The following is an 18,748-nucleotide window of genomic DNA, read 5'->3' on the forward strand; positions in this document are numbered from 1 at the left end:
ACAGGCGCATACTATATACCCGGCAGCAATTCAAGGAAATACTGTACTTGTTTGCAAAAAATATTTATGACCCAAATATGTGAAATTAGATCACCTCCAACGGACTGTATTTCACCGCACAGTGGTTGAAAAACACTAATCTACCAGAGCACGCGGTACACACCCACCAGCTGACTCGTAGGAGGTGTTCAGCTCCCGTTCCTAATGAGCCGCTCCACCTGCCCCTGCTGAGAGACTGAAGTGTTGAAAGAGAAACATGAGGGAGAACAAAAAAACAAGAGCGAGTCCCAGAAATCCCTGAGCTCTCTGCGGCAAATTTAACCGGTAGCGGTCGGGCGGGATCGCTGATGTCTCTGTCACGCCAAATTTCTTCCCCCCCTACAAAAACTTTCCACCCCCCATTTACTTCCGGGGTCATTTTTCCTCACGTTTCAAGCTCGTGTTTGTAAATATTTTTTTTTATTTTTGTTTTATTTTTTATTATATAGTGGTCTATGTTAATCGGACAAATTAACTTGAGGAAATTCCTGACTGAATGCACATATGCGGAAATGAATAACAGTGTATTTCATTTTTTTTTACTTCTCTGTGTAAGTGAACTAAATTAATGAGAAGGAATATACATTTTTTTTATCGTGTTAATTAGGGGTGTAACGGTATACAAAAATTTCGGTTCGGTACGTACATCGGTTTAGAGGTCACGGTTCGGTTCATTTTCGGAACAGTAAGAAAACAACAAAATATAAATTTTTTGGTTATTTATTTACCAAATTTGTAAACAATGACTTGATCCTTTTAACATTGGGAACACTATAATAATTCTGCCCACGTTAATCCACATTAAACTGCTTTAAATTGTTGCTTAGATGAAATAAAATGACACCACTTTTTTTCTACATATAAAAAGTGCAACATTAAACAGTTTCAAGTCAACTCATCATGCTTAATTTATAACAGCATTGGGGAAGCCTCTAGTTGACTTTTATTATGTAAATGTTGTATTTTTATTAACATGTGATAGCAGGGACCCTGCCATTCAAAACTAGGCTGCTACATTACTAATGGTTAATGTAACTATAGCTGAAAAAAATAGTAGAATAGCAATAGGAGAGACTATTCATCCCTGAACACCATGGAGTTCATGTAGGCTTTATGATGCTCTTACATTATTATATACACTATCATAGACAGAAACTCTTCATTTAGCACAGGGGTAGGGAACCTAAGGTTCTAGAGCCAGATGTGGCTCTTTTGATGACTGCATCTGGCTCTCAGATACATCATAGCTGACATTGCTTAATACCAGACCTGGGCAAATTAGACTGGACATTCCCAAATAATGTTTTTTAAATCTTCAAGAAGGAAATTGTAGCTGCCATCATGATGTGCAGTGATGTTTTCTAATGACCGTGAATCTTGAACTATACAAAGTAATTCAATGGTTGAAATCTGCTCTTTTGCATGATATACTAGTTACTATGGTAATGTAATTAGTTACTATGCTAATCTAATTTGTTACTATGGTAATCTAAGTCACGGCAGCTCTGACGAGGCACCAAGCAGTGTGGGTGGTGAGCGTTTCCACAGAGTGTTTCCAGAGCAGTCAACCTGAAATGCAGGTGTCAGGGACAGATGCGGAAATACATTTTTACAACAAAGTTCTAAAGCTTAGTGATATATAAAAGATAATATCAGATTGTAAGTGAGGTTTTTTTCCCCCTCATTTTCATATTTTGTTGTGTTTGTTGCGTTTTGCTTGATTGTAAAACATGTCGATCGAAAGGTGGTGTTGTCAATATTCAGTGTTTTATCGCTCATAGTTAATATTGTAAATCCCACATTCTTTATTTTCATGTACATTCTGAGTGTCTCGTTCAGTGAAAAAAAAAGTAAAATTCCATTCTGTTTTTTAATATCAATCAATCAATGTTTACATATATATAGCCCTAAATCACTAGTGTCTCAAAGGGCTGCACAAACCGCTACGACATCCCCGGTAGGCCCACATAAGGGCAAGGAAAACTCACACCCAGTGGGACGTCGGTGACAATGATGACTATGAGAAACCTTGGAGAGGAGGAAAGCAATGGATGTCGAGCGGGTCTAACATGATACTGTGAAAGTTCAATCCATAATGGATCCAACACAGTCGCGAGAGTCCAGTCCAAAGCGGATCCAACACAGCAGCGAGAGTCCCGTTCACAGCGGAGCCAGCAGGAAACCATCCCAAGCGGAGGCGGATCAGCAGCGCAGAGATGTCCCCAACCGATACACAGGCAAGCAGTACATGGCCACCGGATCGGACCGGACCCCCTCCACAAGAGAGAGTGGGACATAGAAGAAAAAGAAAAGAAATAATAATAGAGTCTCTCATAACTTTTTTTAGCATTCAATCAGACATTATTGTGAGTTTTTGTATTTGTGTTCCTAAAAATCAGATTTACCGGCCCCCAGGCACTTTTTTTTCCTCAAAATTTGGCCCCCGTGTTAAAATAATTGCCCAGGCCTGCTTAACACGATTAGTAATATATAATTCAGCTGGTAATCAGTGTTAAAAATAACGTACAACATATAAAACAGTACAATACGAAGTTCCTGCAGTCCTGGGTTCAAATCCAGGCTCGGGATCTTTCTGTGTAGAGTTTGCATGTTCTCCCCGTGAATGCGTGGGTTCCCTCCGGGTACTCCGGCTTCCTCCCACTTCCAAAGACATGCACCTGGGGATAGGTTGATTGGCAACACTAAATTGGCCCTAGTGTGTGAATGTGAGTGTGAATGTTGTCCGTCTATCTGTGTTGGCCCTGCGATGAGGTGGTGACTTGTCCAGGGTGTACCCTGCCTTCCGCCCGATTGTAGCTGAGATAGGCGCCAGCGCCCCCCGCGACCCCGAAATTGAATAAGCGGTAGAAAATAGATGGATGGATGGATATAAAACAGTCTCATGCATTTTAATCCATCCATCCGTTTCCTACCGCGCTTGTTCAAGAAGTCGCATCAATAGTAAGAACTATTTCATTTATTATTGGTTAGCTTCAGAATAAAAATGTTATTAAAAAAAAAAAAAAGACTTATTTTACTTTAATAATGTTGGTCTTTCTTAAAAAATGCATGCATTTAGTTGTATTCAGTGTTAAAAGATATTATACGGCTCTCACGGTAATACACTTTAAAATATGTGGCTGTCATGGCTCTCTCCTTGTGGAGGGGGTCCGGTCCGATGACCATGGATGAAGTACTGGCTGTCCAGAGTCGAGACCCAGGATGGACCGCTCGTCGGGACCCAGGATGGACCGCTCGCCTGTATCGGTTGGGGACGTCTCTACGCTGCTGATCCGCTTGAGATGGTTTCCTGTGGACGGGACTCTCGCTGCTGTCTTGGATCTGCTTTGAACTGAACTTTCGCGGCTGTGTTGGAGCCACTATGGATTGAACTTCCACAGTATCATGTTAGACCCGCTCGACATCCATTGCTTTCGGTCCCCTAGAGAGGGGGGGGTTGCCCACATCTGAGGTCCTCTCCAAGGTTTTTCATAGTCAGCATTGTCACTGGCGTCCCACTGGATGTGAATTCTCCCTGCCCACTGGGTGTGAGTTTTCCTTGCCCTTTTGTGGGTTTTTCCGAGGATGTTGTAGTCGTGATGATTTGTGCAGTCCTTTGAGACATTTGTGATTTGGGGCTATATAAATAAACATTGATTGAAAGGTTCCCAACCCCTGATTTAACATAATTTCCTTTTTTTGCTGCTTCAACACACCTCAAGCAACACTGTCCGTAACACACACACACACACACACAAACGCACATACCGCAAAATGAGCTAACGTTACGCTAAAAGCTAACAAGCCTTCACCTAAAGCCAGGACTGCGAGTAAGCTGAGCTGCAGTTTGTTTCTAGAAGGTCAACCGTTGACTTGGAAGTGTTTAGTATAACTTGGGGAGAGTCCGTTGCTCCCGTGCTAAACGACTATCTGCTCGACGCTGAAACCCTGACTAGATGCGCTCTGAATACGCACTGCTGATTGGCTCGTTACCGCTATTTTGACGTCTGGATGCCGTGTGTTTGCGTTCTCGTGGTGCAGCAGAGATGGAACACAGCGTTAAGGTAGGAGCGAAGATTTATTCCTAACTACAAAAACAAACCAATAACAGAAATACTGGCACATAGGCACTAAAGACAAAAAAAAACTGAACTAGCGTGGAAGCTAGAATGAACTGAAAGCGCTAGTATGTAAACTAGGGACAAGTAAACAAACAAACTAGCATGGAAGCTAACAGGGTGAAAAAAGATAGTTACCACAATGCGGGAGGAGAGATGTCACTTGTTGCGTCTAGCAGACTATAGTCCGAGAACGAAAGGCAAACAAAGACAGGCATATATAGGGGCAGAAATCATCAGGGGCAGGTGCGCATGATCAAAAACCAGAAACAGGTGACACTAAATGCGTAACTAGGCAAACCAAAACAAACCAGGATGTGCCACCGGGAACTAAAGACGTCAAATACAAAACAGGCTGTGATAACAAAAGCAGAATATGTCATGGTCCAAGACGTGGACCATGACAGCTATCGTTGTGATCAATCAGATGGTTGTGTGTACGGACAGAGACGGAGGCAGAACGGAGCGGAGCAGCTTGTTAAGACTTACGCATAGGCGGCTACTTCGTGGCGCAGTGGGAGAGTGGCCGTGCGCAACACGAGGGGCCCTGGTTCAAATCCCACCTAGTACCAACCTCGTCACGTCCGTTGTGTCCTGAGCAAGACACTTCAACCTTGCTCCTGATAGTTGCTGGTTGGCGCCTTGCATGGCAGCTCCCTCCATCAGTGTTTGAATGTGTGTGTGAATGGGTGAATGTGGAAGTAGTGTCAAAGCGCTTTGAGTACCTTGAAGGTAGAAAAGCGCTATACAAGTACAACCCATTTATCATTTATATAGGGGCAGTTGATCTGCCGTTTCTTTTCTTTTTCTTCTATGTCCCACTCTCCCGTGTGGAGGGGGTCCGGTCCGATCCGGTGGCCATGTACTGCTCGCCTGTGTATCGGCTGGGGACATCTCTGCGCTGCTGGTCCGCCTCCGCTTGGGATGGTTTCCTGCTGGCTCCGCTGTTAACGGGACTCTCGCTGCTGTGTCTTGGATCCTCTTTGGACTGGACTCTCGCGACTGTGTTGGATCCATTATGGATTGAACTTTCACAGTGTCATGTTAGACCCGCTCGACATCCATTGCTTTCCTCCTCTCCAAGGTTCTCATAGTCATCATTGTCACCGACGTCCCACTGGGTGTGAGTTTTCCTTGCCCTTATGTGGGCCTACCGAGGATGTCGTGGTGGTCTGTGCAGCCCTTTGAGACACTAGTGATTTAGGGCTATATAAGTAAACATTGATTGATTGATTGATTGAGATATCATCAGGGGCAGGTGCGCATGATCAAAAACCAGAAACAGGTGACACTAAATGCGTAACTAGGCAAACCAAAACAAACCAGGATGTGCCACCGGGAACTAAAGACGTCAAATACAAAACAGGCTGTGATAACAAAACCAGAATATGTCATGGTCCAAGACGTGGACCATGACAGTTATCGTTGTAATCAATCAGATGGTTGTGTGTACGGACAGAGACGGAGGCAGAACGGAGCGGAGCAGCTTGTTAAGACTTACGCATAGGCGGCTACTTCGTGGCGCAGTGGGAGAGTGGCCGTGCGCAACCCGAGGGGCCCTGGTTCAAATCCCACCTAGTACCAACCTCGTCACGTCCGTTGTGTCCTGAGCAAGACACTTCACCCTTGCTCCTGATGGGTGCTGTTGGTGCTTTGCATGGCAGCTCCCTCCATCAGTGTTTGAATGTGTGTGTGAATGGGTGAATGTGGAAGTAGTGTCAAAGCGCTTTGAGTACCTTGAAGGTAGAAAAGCGCTATACAAGTACAACCCATTTATCATTTATATAGGGGCAGTTGATCTGCCGTTTCTTTTCTTTTTCTTCTATGTCCCACTCTCCCGTGTGGAGGGGGTCCGGTCCGATTCGGTGGCCATGTACTGCTCGCCTGTGTATCGGCTGGGGACATCTCTGCGCTGCTGGTCCGCCTCCGCTTGGGATGGTTTCCTGCTGGCTCCGCTGTTAACGGGACTCTCGCTGCTGTGTCTTGGATCCTCTTTGGACTGGACTCTCGCGACTGTGTTGGATCCATTATGGATTGAACTTTCACAGTGTCATGTTAGACCCGCTCGACATGCATTGCTTTCCTCCTCTCTAAGGTTCTCATAGTCATTATTGTCACCGACGTCCCACTGGGTCATTATTGTCACCGATGTCCCACTGGGTGTGAGTTTTCGTTGCCCTTATGTGGGCCTACCGAGGATGTCGTGGTGGTCTGTGCAGCCCTTTGAGACACTAGTGATTTAGGGCTATATAAGTAAACATTGATTGATTGATTGATTGAGATATCATCAGGGGCAGGTGCACATGATCAAAAACCAGAAACAGGTGACACTAAATGCGTAACTAGGCAAACCAAAACAAACCAGGATGTGCCACCGGGAACTAAAGACGTCAAATACAAAACAGGCTGTGATAACAAAACAAACAAAAGCAGAATATGTCATGGTCCAATACGTGGACCATGACAGCTATCATTGTAATCAATCAGATGGTTGTGTGGGCGGGACATTGCTGGGTGCTCTGCAGAACGGAGCAGAGCAGCTTGTTAAGACTTACGCATAGGCGGCTACTTCATATGTTTGTGTGGAACTCGTTCGGTACTCCTCCGCACCGAACCGGAACCCCCGTACCAAAACGGTTCAATACAAATACACGTACCGTTACACCCCTAGTGTTAATCGATTTCTTCAGATTCCAGCAGCGAAGTATCCTTCCAGCGACGGGCAGTCAAAGCCGAAGTGTGACGTAAAAAGAAAACATGTGACGTAAGAGGAAACATGACCCCGGAAGTAAATTGGGGGGAAAAGTTTTTGTAGGGGGGAAGAAATTTGGCGTGACACCTCCCCAAAGCATGACGTACGCCCCGGGTCAGCGGAGAGCTGCTTTGTCACACAGCGGTCTCGGGCTTATCCACGTTAGATCATCACTCTCTCTGCCTCTTATTAAAACCACGGCGCTCGTACATCCCGAGAGACCTGAGCACACCGGCTAAGTGAAGTCTATTACTTCCCTCCTCTATTTCTACTCCTCCGACTCGGGGTTGCTAAAACACAGTTTCATTAAAACCACATTAACCCCTGGAGAGTGACAGCGATAAAGATTCATGGGGCGTCTCCGTGTGCAGCCTGCGACTCGGGGAGGTCATCTATCCATTTCCTGGACTTGCTCTCCTACTGTCTCCCTTCTTAGACAGCTCGTTCAATAAAGTGTGTGCTTTTTTTCCCAAAACAAACAACTTTGACAATAGTTAAGTCGCTTGTCTGGGGATGTACTTGGAGGGGCCCGAATGTTACTCACCTGTGCATAAAATATCAATCAATCAATGTTTGATGATATATAGCCCTAAATCAGGAGTGTCACAACCACATCCTGGGCTCAGATCCCACATGAGGGCAGGGAAAAACTCAACCCAACGGTACAATGAGAAACCTTGGAGGAGACCACAGATGTGGGGACCGCCAGCCCCTGGGCGACCGGTGCAATGGACGTCGAGCTGATCTAGCATAATATTGTGAGAGTCCAGTCCATAGTGGATCTAACATAATAGTGAAAGTCCAGTCCATAGTGGATCTAACATAATAGTGAAAGTCCAGTCCATAGTGGATCCAACATAATAGTGTGAGTCCAGTCCATAGTGGATCTAGCATAATATTGTGAGAGTCCAGTCCATAGTGGATCTCACATAATAATTTTAGAGTCCAGTCCATAGTGGATCTAACATAATAGTGAGAGTCCAGTCCATAGTAGATCCACCATAATAAATGTGAGAGTCCAGTCCGTAGTGGATCTAACATATTAGTGAGAGTCCAGTCCATAGTGGATCTAACATATTAGTGAGAGTCCAGTCCATAGTGGATCTAACATAATATTGTGAGTCCAGTCCATAGTGGATCTAACATAATATTGTGAGTCCAGTCCATAGGGGATCTAACATAATAATGTGAGTCCAGTCCATAATGGATCTAGCATAATATTGTGAGAGTCCAGTCCATAATGGATATAACATATTAGTGAGAGTCCAGTCCATAGTGGGGATCTAACATAATAGTGAGAGAGTCCAGTCCATAGTGGATCTAACATATTAGTGAGAGTCCAGTCCATAGTGGATCTAACATAATATTGTGAGTCCAGTCCATAGTGGATCTAACATAATATTGTGAGTCCAGTCCATAGGGGATCTAACATAATAATGTGAGTCCAGTCCATAATGGATCTAGCATAATATTGTGAGAGTCCAGTCCATAATGGATATAACATATTAGTGAGAGTCCAGTCCATAGTGGGGATCTAACATAATAGTGAGAGAGTCCAGTCCATAGTGGATCCAACATAATAAAAGTGAGAGTCCAGTCCGTAGTGGATCTAACATAATAAAAGTGAGGGTCCCGTCCATCGTGAATCAAACATAATAGTGTGAGAATCTAGTCCATAGTGGATCTAACATAATAGTGAGAGTCCAGTCCATAGTGGATCTAACATAATATTGTGAGAGTCCAGTCCATAGTGGATCTAACATGATAGTGAGAGTCCAGTCCATAGTGGATCTAACATAATATTGCGAGAGTCCAGTCCATAGTGGATCTAACATATTAGTGAGAGTCCAGTCTATAGTGGATCTAACATAATAGTGTGAGCCCAGTCCATAGTGGATCTAACATAATAGTGAGAGTCCAGTCCATAGTGGATCTAACAGAATAGTGAGAGTCCAGTCCATAGTGGATCTAACATAATAGTAGGAGTCCAGTCCATAGTGGATCTAACAGAATAGTGAGAGTCCAGTCCATAGTGGATCTAACATAATAGTGAGAGTCCAGTCCATAGTGGGTCTAACACAATAGTGAGAGTCCAGTCTATAGTGGATCTAACATAATAGTGAGAGTCCAGTCCATAGTGGGGCCAGCAGGAGATCATCTTGAGCAGATACAGGTCAGCAGTGCAGAGACGTCCCCAACCCATGCACCGACAAGCGGTCCACCCCAGGTCCCAACTTTGGACAGCCAGCGCTTCAGTCACCGAACCAGTGCTCCCAGACTAGTCTCCCAGTCCTTGCCGCTGAAAAGCATCCCCACAGCATGATGCTACCACCACCATGGTTCCCTGGAGAGGTGCTATTGGCCTGGTGATGAGTAGTGCCTGGTTTTCTCCAAACATGATGTCTGGCTTTCACATCAAAGAGTTCAATCTTTCAACATCAGACCAGAGAATGTTGTTTCCTACGGTCTGAAAGTACTTAGGTGCATCTTAGCAAACTTTTACCAAGAATTGGCTTCCGTCTGGCCACTCTACCAGACAGACCTGATTGGTGGATTGCTGCAGAGATGGTTGCCCTTCTGGAAGGTTCTCCTCTCTCCACAGAGGAATGCTGTTGCTCCGACAGAGTGACCATCAGGTTCTTGGTCACCTCCCTGACTGGGGCCCTTCTCCCCCAATCGCTCAGTTTAGAAAGAGCATGGTAGTTTCAAACTTAAGTTAAAGTACCAATGATTGTCACACACACACTAGGTGTGGAGAAATGTGTCCTCTGCATTTGACCCATCACCCTTGTTCACCCCCTGGGAGGTGAGGGGAGCAGTGGGCAGTTGCTGTACCACGCCCGGGAATCATTTTTTGGTGATTTAACCCCCAATCCCAACCTTTGAGGCCGAGTGCCAAGCAGGGAGGTAATGGCTCCCATTTTTATAGTCTTTGGTATGACCCGGCCGGGGTTGGAACTCACAACCTACCCATCTCAGGGCGGACACTCTAACCACTAGGCCACTTCTTCGTTTTACGTATGACGGAAGCCACTGGGATAATTGGGACCTTTAAGGTACAGTGGAATATTTTTTTTAGGACATTTCCCCAGATGTGTGCCTCAAGACAATCCTATCTCAGAGGTCTACAGACAATTCCTTCGACTTCACGCATGGTCTGTGCTCTGCCAAGCGTGGGACCTTGAATGTATACAGGCGTGTGCCTTCCCAAATCATGTCCAACCAACTGAATTTCCCACAGGTGACCTCCAATTAAGCTGTTGGAACATTTTAGGGATGGTCAGTTGAAACAAGATAGGCTGCCCCAAAGCTCACTTTTGAGCTTCATGGTAAAAGCTGCTTACGGTATTTTCTGGACTATGCTTACCGTATTTTCTGGACCAATGATTGTCACACACACACTAGGTGTGGTGAAATGTGTCCTCTGCATTTGACCCATCACCCTTGTTCTCCCCCTGGGAGGTGAGGGGAGCAGTGGGCAGTAGCTGTACCACGCCCGGGAATCATTTAACCCCCAATCCCAACCTTTGATGCTGAGTGCCAAGCAGGGAGGTAATGGATCCCATTTTTGTAGTCTTTGGTATGACCTGGCCGGGGTTGGAACTCACAACCTACCCATCTCAGGGTAGCTGTTGGAACATTTTAGGGATGGTCAGTTGAAACGGGATAGGCTGCCCCAAAGCTCACTTTTGAGCTTCATGGTAAAAGCTGCTTACGGTATTTTCTGGACTATGCTTACCGTATTTTCTGGACCATAGGGCGCACCGGATTATAAGGCGCAATAAAGGGGTCGTATTATGATATTTTTCTTGAATATGAAAGACTTCTTTGTGGTCTACATAACATGTAATGGTGGTTCTTTGGTCAAAATGTGGCATAGATGATGTTTTACAGATCATGTACAAAATTTGCAGGCAACATGCCCCTCCCCCTTCCACCTGTCCTGGATGAACTGAAAATATTTTTTCCCAATAATTTCGGAACTTGCAAGCGTACTTCTACTTCTTACTCGTCGTCGCCATTTCTCTTCTTCATCTCCGTTTTGTTTTTTGGACATTACTACTTGCCGTAGTTTTGAAGCAATGCATGATGGGAATCCGGAGGCTGTGTGTCAGTGTATTAACGTGGCGGCTGGAATAAACACATGCTGAGAAATAGCTCCGGGCCTGCCTACTTTATGGGTAATGGATAAACCTATGGATAACGGAGTGAAGTGAAGTGAATTATATTTATATAGCGCTTTTCTCTAGTGACTCAAAGCGCTTTACATAGTGAAACCCAATATCTAAGTTACATTTAAACCAGTGTGGGTGGCACTGGGAGCAGGTGGGTAAAGTGTCTTGCCCAAGGACACAACGGCAGTGACTAGGATGGCGGAAACGGGAATCGAACCTGCAACCCTCAAGTTGCTGGCACGGCCGCTCTACCAACCGAGCTATGCCGCCCCAGACATATATGATAGTCTCCTTTTCAGGTGAGAGAGGACGCTAAAGGCCTTTAAGGCACGCCCACAATATTATTTTCCGGGTGGAAATCTGGAGAAATTTGGGAGAATTGTTGCCCCGGGAGATTTTCGGGAGGGGCACTGAAATTAGGGAGTCTCCTGGGAAAATCGGGAGGGTTGGCAAGTATGGCTTACCAAAGTCGTACTAAAAACATGTTTGACGGATTTTTTTAGTATTTGCAGTCTACATCTATCTCTTATGTGTGACTGCCATCTACTGGTCACACCTATCATTACACCATCTACCAAATAAAATAGCTTTGAGGTCGGTAAGCACAACCAGAATTATACTGTGCACCAGGCGCACCATATTATAAAGCGCAATGTTGATTTTTGAGAAAATTAAAGGATTGAAAGTGTGCCTTATAGTCCGAAAAATATGGTATGTACATGTGACCTTTCTGTGTGGATATATGTATATATATATATATAAGGGGGCAGCACGGTGGTACAGGGGTTAGTGCATGTACCTCACAATACGAAGGTCCTGGGTTTCCATCCATTCTGTGTGGAGTTTGCATGTTCTCCCCGTGACTGCGTGGGCTCCCTCCGGGTACTCCGGCTTCCTCCCACCTCCAAAGACATGCACCCGGGGATAGGCCCCTCCCACCTCCAAAGACCTGCACCTGGGGATAGGCTCCTCCCACCTCCAAAGACATGCACCTGGAGATAGGCCCCTCCCACCTCCAAAGACATGCACCTGGGGATAGGCTCCTCCCACCTCCAAAGACATGCACCTGGGAATAGGCTTCTCACACCTTCAAAGACATGCACCTGGAGATAGGCCCCTCCCACCTCCAAAGACATGCACCTGGAGATAGGCCCCTGCCACCTCCAAAGACATGCACCTGGTGATAGGCCCCTCCCACCCTCAAAGACATGCACCTGGGGAAAGGCCCCTCCCACCTCTAAAGACATGCACCTAGGGATAGGCCACTCCCACCTCCAAAGACATGCACCTGGGGATAGGTTGATTGGCAACACTAAATGGTCTCTAGTGTGTGAATGTTGTTTGTCTATCTGTGTTGGCCCTGCAATGAGGTGGCGACTTGTTCAGGGTGTACGCCGCCTTCATGCAGCTGAGATAGGCTCCAGTGACAATGGACAAGTGGTAGGAAATGGATGGATGGATGTGATCCCGTTGGTTTTTTATCCTTAATAAATTTGCAAAAAAAAAGCACAAAAAAAAATGTTTTTATATTGTCATTACAGGGTATTGTGTGGAGAATTTTGAGGACAAAATGAATTTATTCCATTTTGGGAAGTGACCTGAAGCACTATGAATATTTTCCAGACGCATTGTACTGTAGAAAATCTAAATATTGGCAGTAGCCCATAATCTCCATTAGCACTTAAATCAAAAGTGAGCAGCGTTGTGAAGAAGTGAAAAGGCGGAGATTGATTTTTTTATTTTTTTTTGTTATGCACGGCCATGTTCCGCAGCGATCATTTACATAACCCATCTCGCTCGTCATTATTCTTCCAAGAAAGAACAATTCCTTACTCCTCCCTTTGCCTGAGATGAGATTTATTCTGTAAAATGACTTTCTGACGCTGCCCATCTTGCACGGGGGGCGTTCGTGCCGCGCACCAAGAAGAATAGAATGTCAGCGGCCATCTCGGCGTCTAATGGAGTGGCTATATGGCGTCTTAATGGCCGGCCCTTGCACATGCCGGATGAAAGAGGACCTCCGTATCAGCAGATCTGTCTCTTAATCAGCTTGGGCAAAGTGGGATTTTTGCATACTTTGAGCACAGCTCCTCCATGCCTGTCCGGTCCACATTCTACTTCTTTAAGGCTCGTGTCAGCAAAGTAGCTTCCCCTATCATTCAAGAAGGGTAGGAAACTTGCAAATATGAACGTATGTAGTATAGAAAATCCTTACTGGGATGCCATCTCCGGGTTGGGGAGGAGACCCTGCCCCAAGTGGAGGAGTTCAAGTACCTAGGAGTCTTGTTCACGAGTGAGGGAAGAGTGGATCGTGAGATCGACAGGCGGATCGGTGCGGCGTCTTCAGTAATGCGGACGTTGTACCGATCCGTTGTGGTGAAGAAGGAGCTGAGCCGGAAGGCAAAGCTCTCAATTTACCGGTCGATCTACATTCCCATCCTCACCTATGGTCATGAGCTTTGGGTCATGACCGAAAGGATAAGATCACGGGTACAAGCGGCCGAAATGAGTTTCCTCCGCCGGGTGGCGGGGCTCTCCCTTAGAGATAGGGTGAGACGCTCTGCCATCCGGGAGGGACTCAAAGTAAAGCCGCTGCTCCTCCACGTCGAGAGGAGCCAGATGAGGTGCTTCGGGCATCTGGTCAGGATGCCACCCGAACGCCTCCCTGGGGAGGTGTTTAGGGCACGTCCAACCGGTAGGAGGCCACGGGGAAGACCCAGGACACGTTGGGAAGACTATGTCTCCCGGCTGGCCTGGGAACGCCTCGGGATCCCCCGGGAAGAGCTAGACGAAGTGGCTGGGGAGAGGGAAGTCTGGGTTTCCCTGCTTAGGCTGTTGCCCCCGCGACCCGACCTCGGATAAGCGGAAGATGATGGATGGGATGGATCAACCAATTTAGATCGAAATGTGCACTCTTTTACTATGAAGCCACGCTGTTGTAACACGTGCCTTGGCGTTGTCTTGCTGAAATAAGCAGGGGCGTCCATGATAACGTTGCTTGGATGACAACATATGTTGTTCCAAAACATGTAGGTACCATCCAGCATTAATGGTGCCTTCACAGATGTGTAAGTTACCCATGCCTTGGGCACTAATACACCTCCATACCATTACAGATGCTGGCTTTTGAACTTTGCGCCTATAACAATCCAGATGGTTCTTTTCTTCTTTGTTCCGGAAGACACAATATTTCCAAAAACAATTTGAAATGTGGACTCGTCAGACCACAGAACACTTTTCCACTTTTCATCAGTCCATCTTAGATGAGCTGGGCCTCAGCGAAGCCGGCGGCGTTTCTGGGTGTTGTTGATGAATGGCTTCCGCTTTGCATTGTAGAGCTTTAACTTGCACTTACAGATGTAGCACCGAACTGGAGTTACTGATAGTGGTTTTCTGAAGTGTTCCTGAGCCCATGTGGTGATATCCTTTACGCACAGATATTGCTTCTTAATGCAGTACCGCCTGAGGAACCAAAGGTCCGTGATATCATCGCTTACATGCAGTGATTTCTCCAGATTTTCTGAAACTTTTGATGATATTACAGACCATAGATGGTGAAATCCCTGAATTCCTTGCAATAGCTCATTGAGAAATGTTCATTTTAAACGGTTCGACAATTTGCTCACGCATTTGTTGACAAAGTTAAAACCCTTCACCCCATCCTTGTTTGTGAATGACTGAGCATTTTATGGAAGCTGCTTTTACACCCAATCATGGCACCCGCCTGTTCCCAATTAGCCTGTTCACCTGTGGCATGTTCCAAATAAGAGTTTGATGAGCATTCATCATCTTTCCCAGTCTTTTTTTGGCACTTGTGCTAGCTTTTTTGAAACATGTTGCAGGCATCAAATTCCAAATGAGCTGAAATTTGCAAAAAATAACAAAGTTTCCCAGTTGGAATATTAAATATCTTGTCTTTGCAGTCTATTCAATTGAATATAAGTTGAAAAGAATTTGCAAATCATTGTATTCTGTTTTTATTTACCATTTACACAACGTGCCAACTTCACTGGTTTTGTATTCATGTTGTTGTTACAACATGTGATTTTCCAACAAATCCCTCTCTATTCACGCAGTGTAAGCTGGAGTTCCAGAGTTGCCTCTCTGGGAAGATGATCTCCGTGAAATGTGATGGAGCGTGTCCATGTTTGCCCGGACAAGTGTTTAGCAAGCCGCCACGCAAAACCGACAAGACCGGTGAGTACACTCCATCCTTGGCTTCGCCTTGTTTGCTTCTCCGACCCCATTTTTTTTTGGATCGTTCGTATGGATTGTTGCGTTGGACCAGGCGTTCCTCTGCTGGGAATTTAAACTGCTGGTCTCTCCCAAGTTCTTTCGATGACACATAAGCTGATGCTAAATGAATCACAGACAGAGTAGGATATAAAATACTTTATTCCAAAGCTTTGGGAGACCAATCTACGTACGACACCTTTCAATCGCATTGCCCAAATTGATCTGACAAATCTACCGAAGTTTCACCTTTTACCCTCTCTCACCCGCCCCCCCTCCTCCTCCTCTTCCCCTCCAGAGCGAATTCCCATATCTACAGTATTCTCCTTCTAAGCCTGGGACATTTGAGATAAGAAGAGTGTTATGGCTCCTCGTTACATTCCAACCTTCAAGGTCTACGCATGGCCAACACTTTGCTGTTTTAAAATATGACTAGGATTTAAAAAGATATCGATCTCCGTCAATCCCCCTTCAGATCTTCTACAAAAGATCTCTAACACAATTACAAAACTTCTAAAGCACCTGCCCCACATTAGCTCGCACTAAAATAAAAGTGTAGTTACATGGGAGATGGATGGAGGGATTCCACGTCAAAGTCGTCGTGGTCAGCGAGGGGAAACTAGCAATTCTCGAAAGTCATCACTTTGCTTGACTCCCTTCAGAGAGATAGGAAACCCAGAAACAGGGTGGGGTTGACCTTCCACGGCTCTAACAATGATGCGGGTGCATAGAGACCTAGCACAAGGTGACTGAAAGAACTTGAATCCACACGCGAGTTCATCATTTCTTCCGGTCATTTTTGGAGCTCAAGCTGCAAAAAACCCCTCAAAATATCTGGTGATTCACAGCTTTTCCTTCGCTTTCCACAACCCTCCCGGTTCCCCTTATTTATATTATTTCTTCCCCCTTTTGCGCCCGCTCTCTGACAGCGAGCAGTGATGGAGTGAGTCTGTGGGTCTTGTTGTTTGTCTTAAAAATAGGATTTGGTCTGATAGATCGAGAGATTGAGAGGGAGAAATGCAATCTAAAGTGGGGCAGCACAAAAAAGGATGGATTGTTATTCTTACAAAGTTCCTCCCTTCCCCCCCCATGCGGGAGTAGTGGGGATGATGTCGATGATGATGAGGATTCTTACGCCCTGCGTCAGTCCATCCGTCATCCGTCTCGCTCCCCAGCCGCCATGTGCTCTCAGTCCTCAAGGAGCTATTCATTGCTCACGTTTTGCGGGTGTTAGACACTGAATGTTTAAACTGTCAGACGAAATTTAATTCTGAGAAGAATACGCTCCGAATATCCAAGAGTCTGGAATCCATCAAAAATAAGGCGGGGGCAGTAAGTCAGTTGATCTGCCTGGCTCTCCAAACTCCTGGCTGTGTTATTGCATTACCGTATTTTTCGGACTATAAAATCCTTCTCAAAAGTCGACAGTGCGCCTTATAACCCGGTGCGCCTAATACAGGGGTGTCCAAAGTGCGGCCCGGGGGCTATTTTTTAACGGCCCCACGGCACATTTTAAAAATACAATTGAAAAAAAAAAATAGTCGGATAGTCGAACCTCAGATTCAGGAGGAACAGTGTGGTTTTCGTCCTGGTCGTGGAACTGTGGACCAGCTCTATACTCTCGGCAGGGTTCTTGAGGGTGCATGGGAGTTTGCCCAACCAGTCTACATGTGCTTTGTGGACTTGGAGAAGGCATTGGACCGTGTCCCTCGGGAAGTCTTGTGGGGAGTGCTCAGAGAGTATGGGGTACCGGACTGTCTTATTGTGGCGGTCCGCTCCCTGTATGATCAGTGTCAGAGCTTGGTCCGCATTGCTGGCAGTAAGTCGGACACATTTCCAGTGAGGGTTGGACTCCGCCAAGGCTGTCCTTTGTCACCGATTCTGTTCATAACTTTTATGGACAGAATTTCTAGGCGCAGCCAAGGTGTTGAGGGGATCCGGTTTGGTGGCCACGGGATTAGGTCTTTGCTTTTTGCAGATGATGTAGTCCTGATGGCTTCATCTGGCCGGGATCTTCAGCTCTCACTGGATCGGTTCGCAGCCGAGTGTGAAGCGACCGGAATGAGAATCAGCACCTCCAAGTCCGAGTCCATGGTTTTCGCCCGGAAAAGAGTGGAGTGCCATCTCCGGGTTGGGGAGGAGACCCTGCCCCAAGTGGAGGAGTTCAAGTACCTAGGAGTCTTGTTCACGTGTGGGGGAAGAGTAGATCGTGAGATCGACAGGCGGATCGGTGCGGCGTCTTCAGTAATGCGGACGTTGTATCGATCCGTTGTGGTGAAGAAAGAGCTGAGCCGGAAGGCAAAGATCTCAATTTACCGGTCGATCTACGTTCCCATCCTCACCTATGGTCATGAGCTTTGGGTCATGACCGAAAGGATAAGATCACGGGTACAAGCAGCCGAAATGAGTTTCCTCCACCGTGTGGTGGGTCTCTCCCTTAGAGATAGGGTGAGAAGCTCTGCCATCCGGGAGGAACTCAACGTAAAGCCGCTGCTCCTTCACATGGAGAGGAGCCAGATGAGGTGGTTCGGGCATCTGGTCAGGATGCCACCCGAACGCCTCCCTAGGGAGGTGTTTAGGGCACGTCCAGCTGGTAGGAGGCCACGGGGAAGACCCAGGACACGTTGGGAAGACTATGTCTCCCAGCTGGCCTGGGAACGCCTCGGGATCCCCCGGGAAGAGCTAGATGAAGTGGCTGGAGAGAGGTAAGTCTGGGCTTCCCTGCTTAGGCTGCTGCCCCCGCGACCCGACCTCGGATAAGCGGAAGATGATGGATGGATGGATGGAAAAAAAAAATAAAAACGTCACCCTCTACACACCCTTGTTATCCATGCCGATGATCCATGCTCCTTTCTCGTTCCAAGTAAGTTTTCGTTATTAATGCCATAGTTTGCAAGTTTTGTTTTATGTCCATAGTTTATGTTGTAGTAATAGTTTAGTTTTCATTGCCCAGTTTTGAGAGCACATTTTGTTTGTTACTTTTTGAGTGATTAATTGAAAGATGTCAGTATCTTCGCGCGATGTCCGGTCCAGTCGCTTTTCTCCACAGGAAAACAAATCGCACCATAGTCCACGGCTTGAGAGAAAGAGTTTGTATTGACCCGAGATCTACAAAGCGGAGAGGAAGCAGGTCCTGACTCCCCTCCAGGCACCTCTTCTTTGAACTGTATTACGACCTTTTCTTTGAAATCAAAGGCAATGGATGTTTATGACCCCCTTCCCTTAAAAACAGCTGTTGCCATGTAATCAGGAAAAGTCCAAATAAAAGAGGAGGCGTACAATCTTTAGTCAGAGCGTGGTGAGACACTGTACAAGGTTACAGTTGAACGCGCTCTCCTCATTGAGCCAAATGTAATTCCTTCTCTGTTTGATTTCTTGCTTCTTGTCTTGTTTAATAGATGTCATCAGTGTTTGAACCTTACCATGGTCAT

The 18,748-nt window shown here is 46.1% G+C and overlaps 1 protein-coding gene across 3 annotated transcripts in view; it reads left to right on the forward strand.

Moving 5' to 3' along the window:
- spock1 (SPARC (osteonectin), cwcv and kazal like domains proteoglycan 1) overlaps positions 1-18,748 on the forward strand; it is a 322,462-nt gene that overhangs the window by 244,386 nt on the left and 59,328 nt on the right. For all 3 annotated transcript variants that reach the window (XM_061899887.1, XM_061899889.1, XM_061899888.1), the window contains one exon: positions 15,161-15,281. In XM_061899887.1, the coding sequence (XP_061755871.1) occupies positions 15,161-15,281 (121 nt within the window). The remainder of the gene's footprint in view (positions 1-15,160; positions 15,282-18,748) is intronic.

Source organism: Nerophis ophidion, linkage group LG05 (assembly GCF_033978795.1).
Source record: "Nerophis ophidion isolate RoL-2023_Sa linkage group LG05, RoL_Noph_v1.0, whole genome shotgun sequence".
In the NCBI taxonomy this organism is placed as follows: domain Eukaryota; kingdom Metazoa; phylum Chordata; class Actinopteri; order Syngnathiformes; family Syngnathidae; genus Nerophis; species Nerophis ophidion.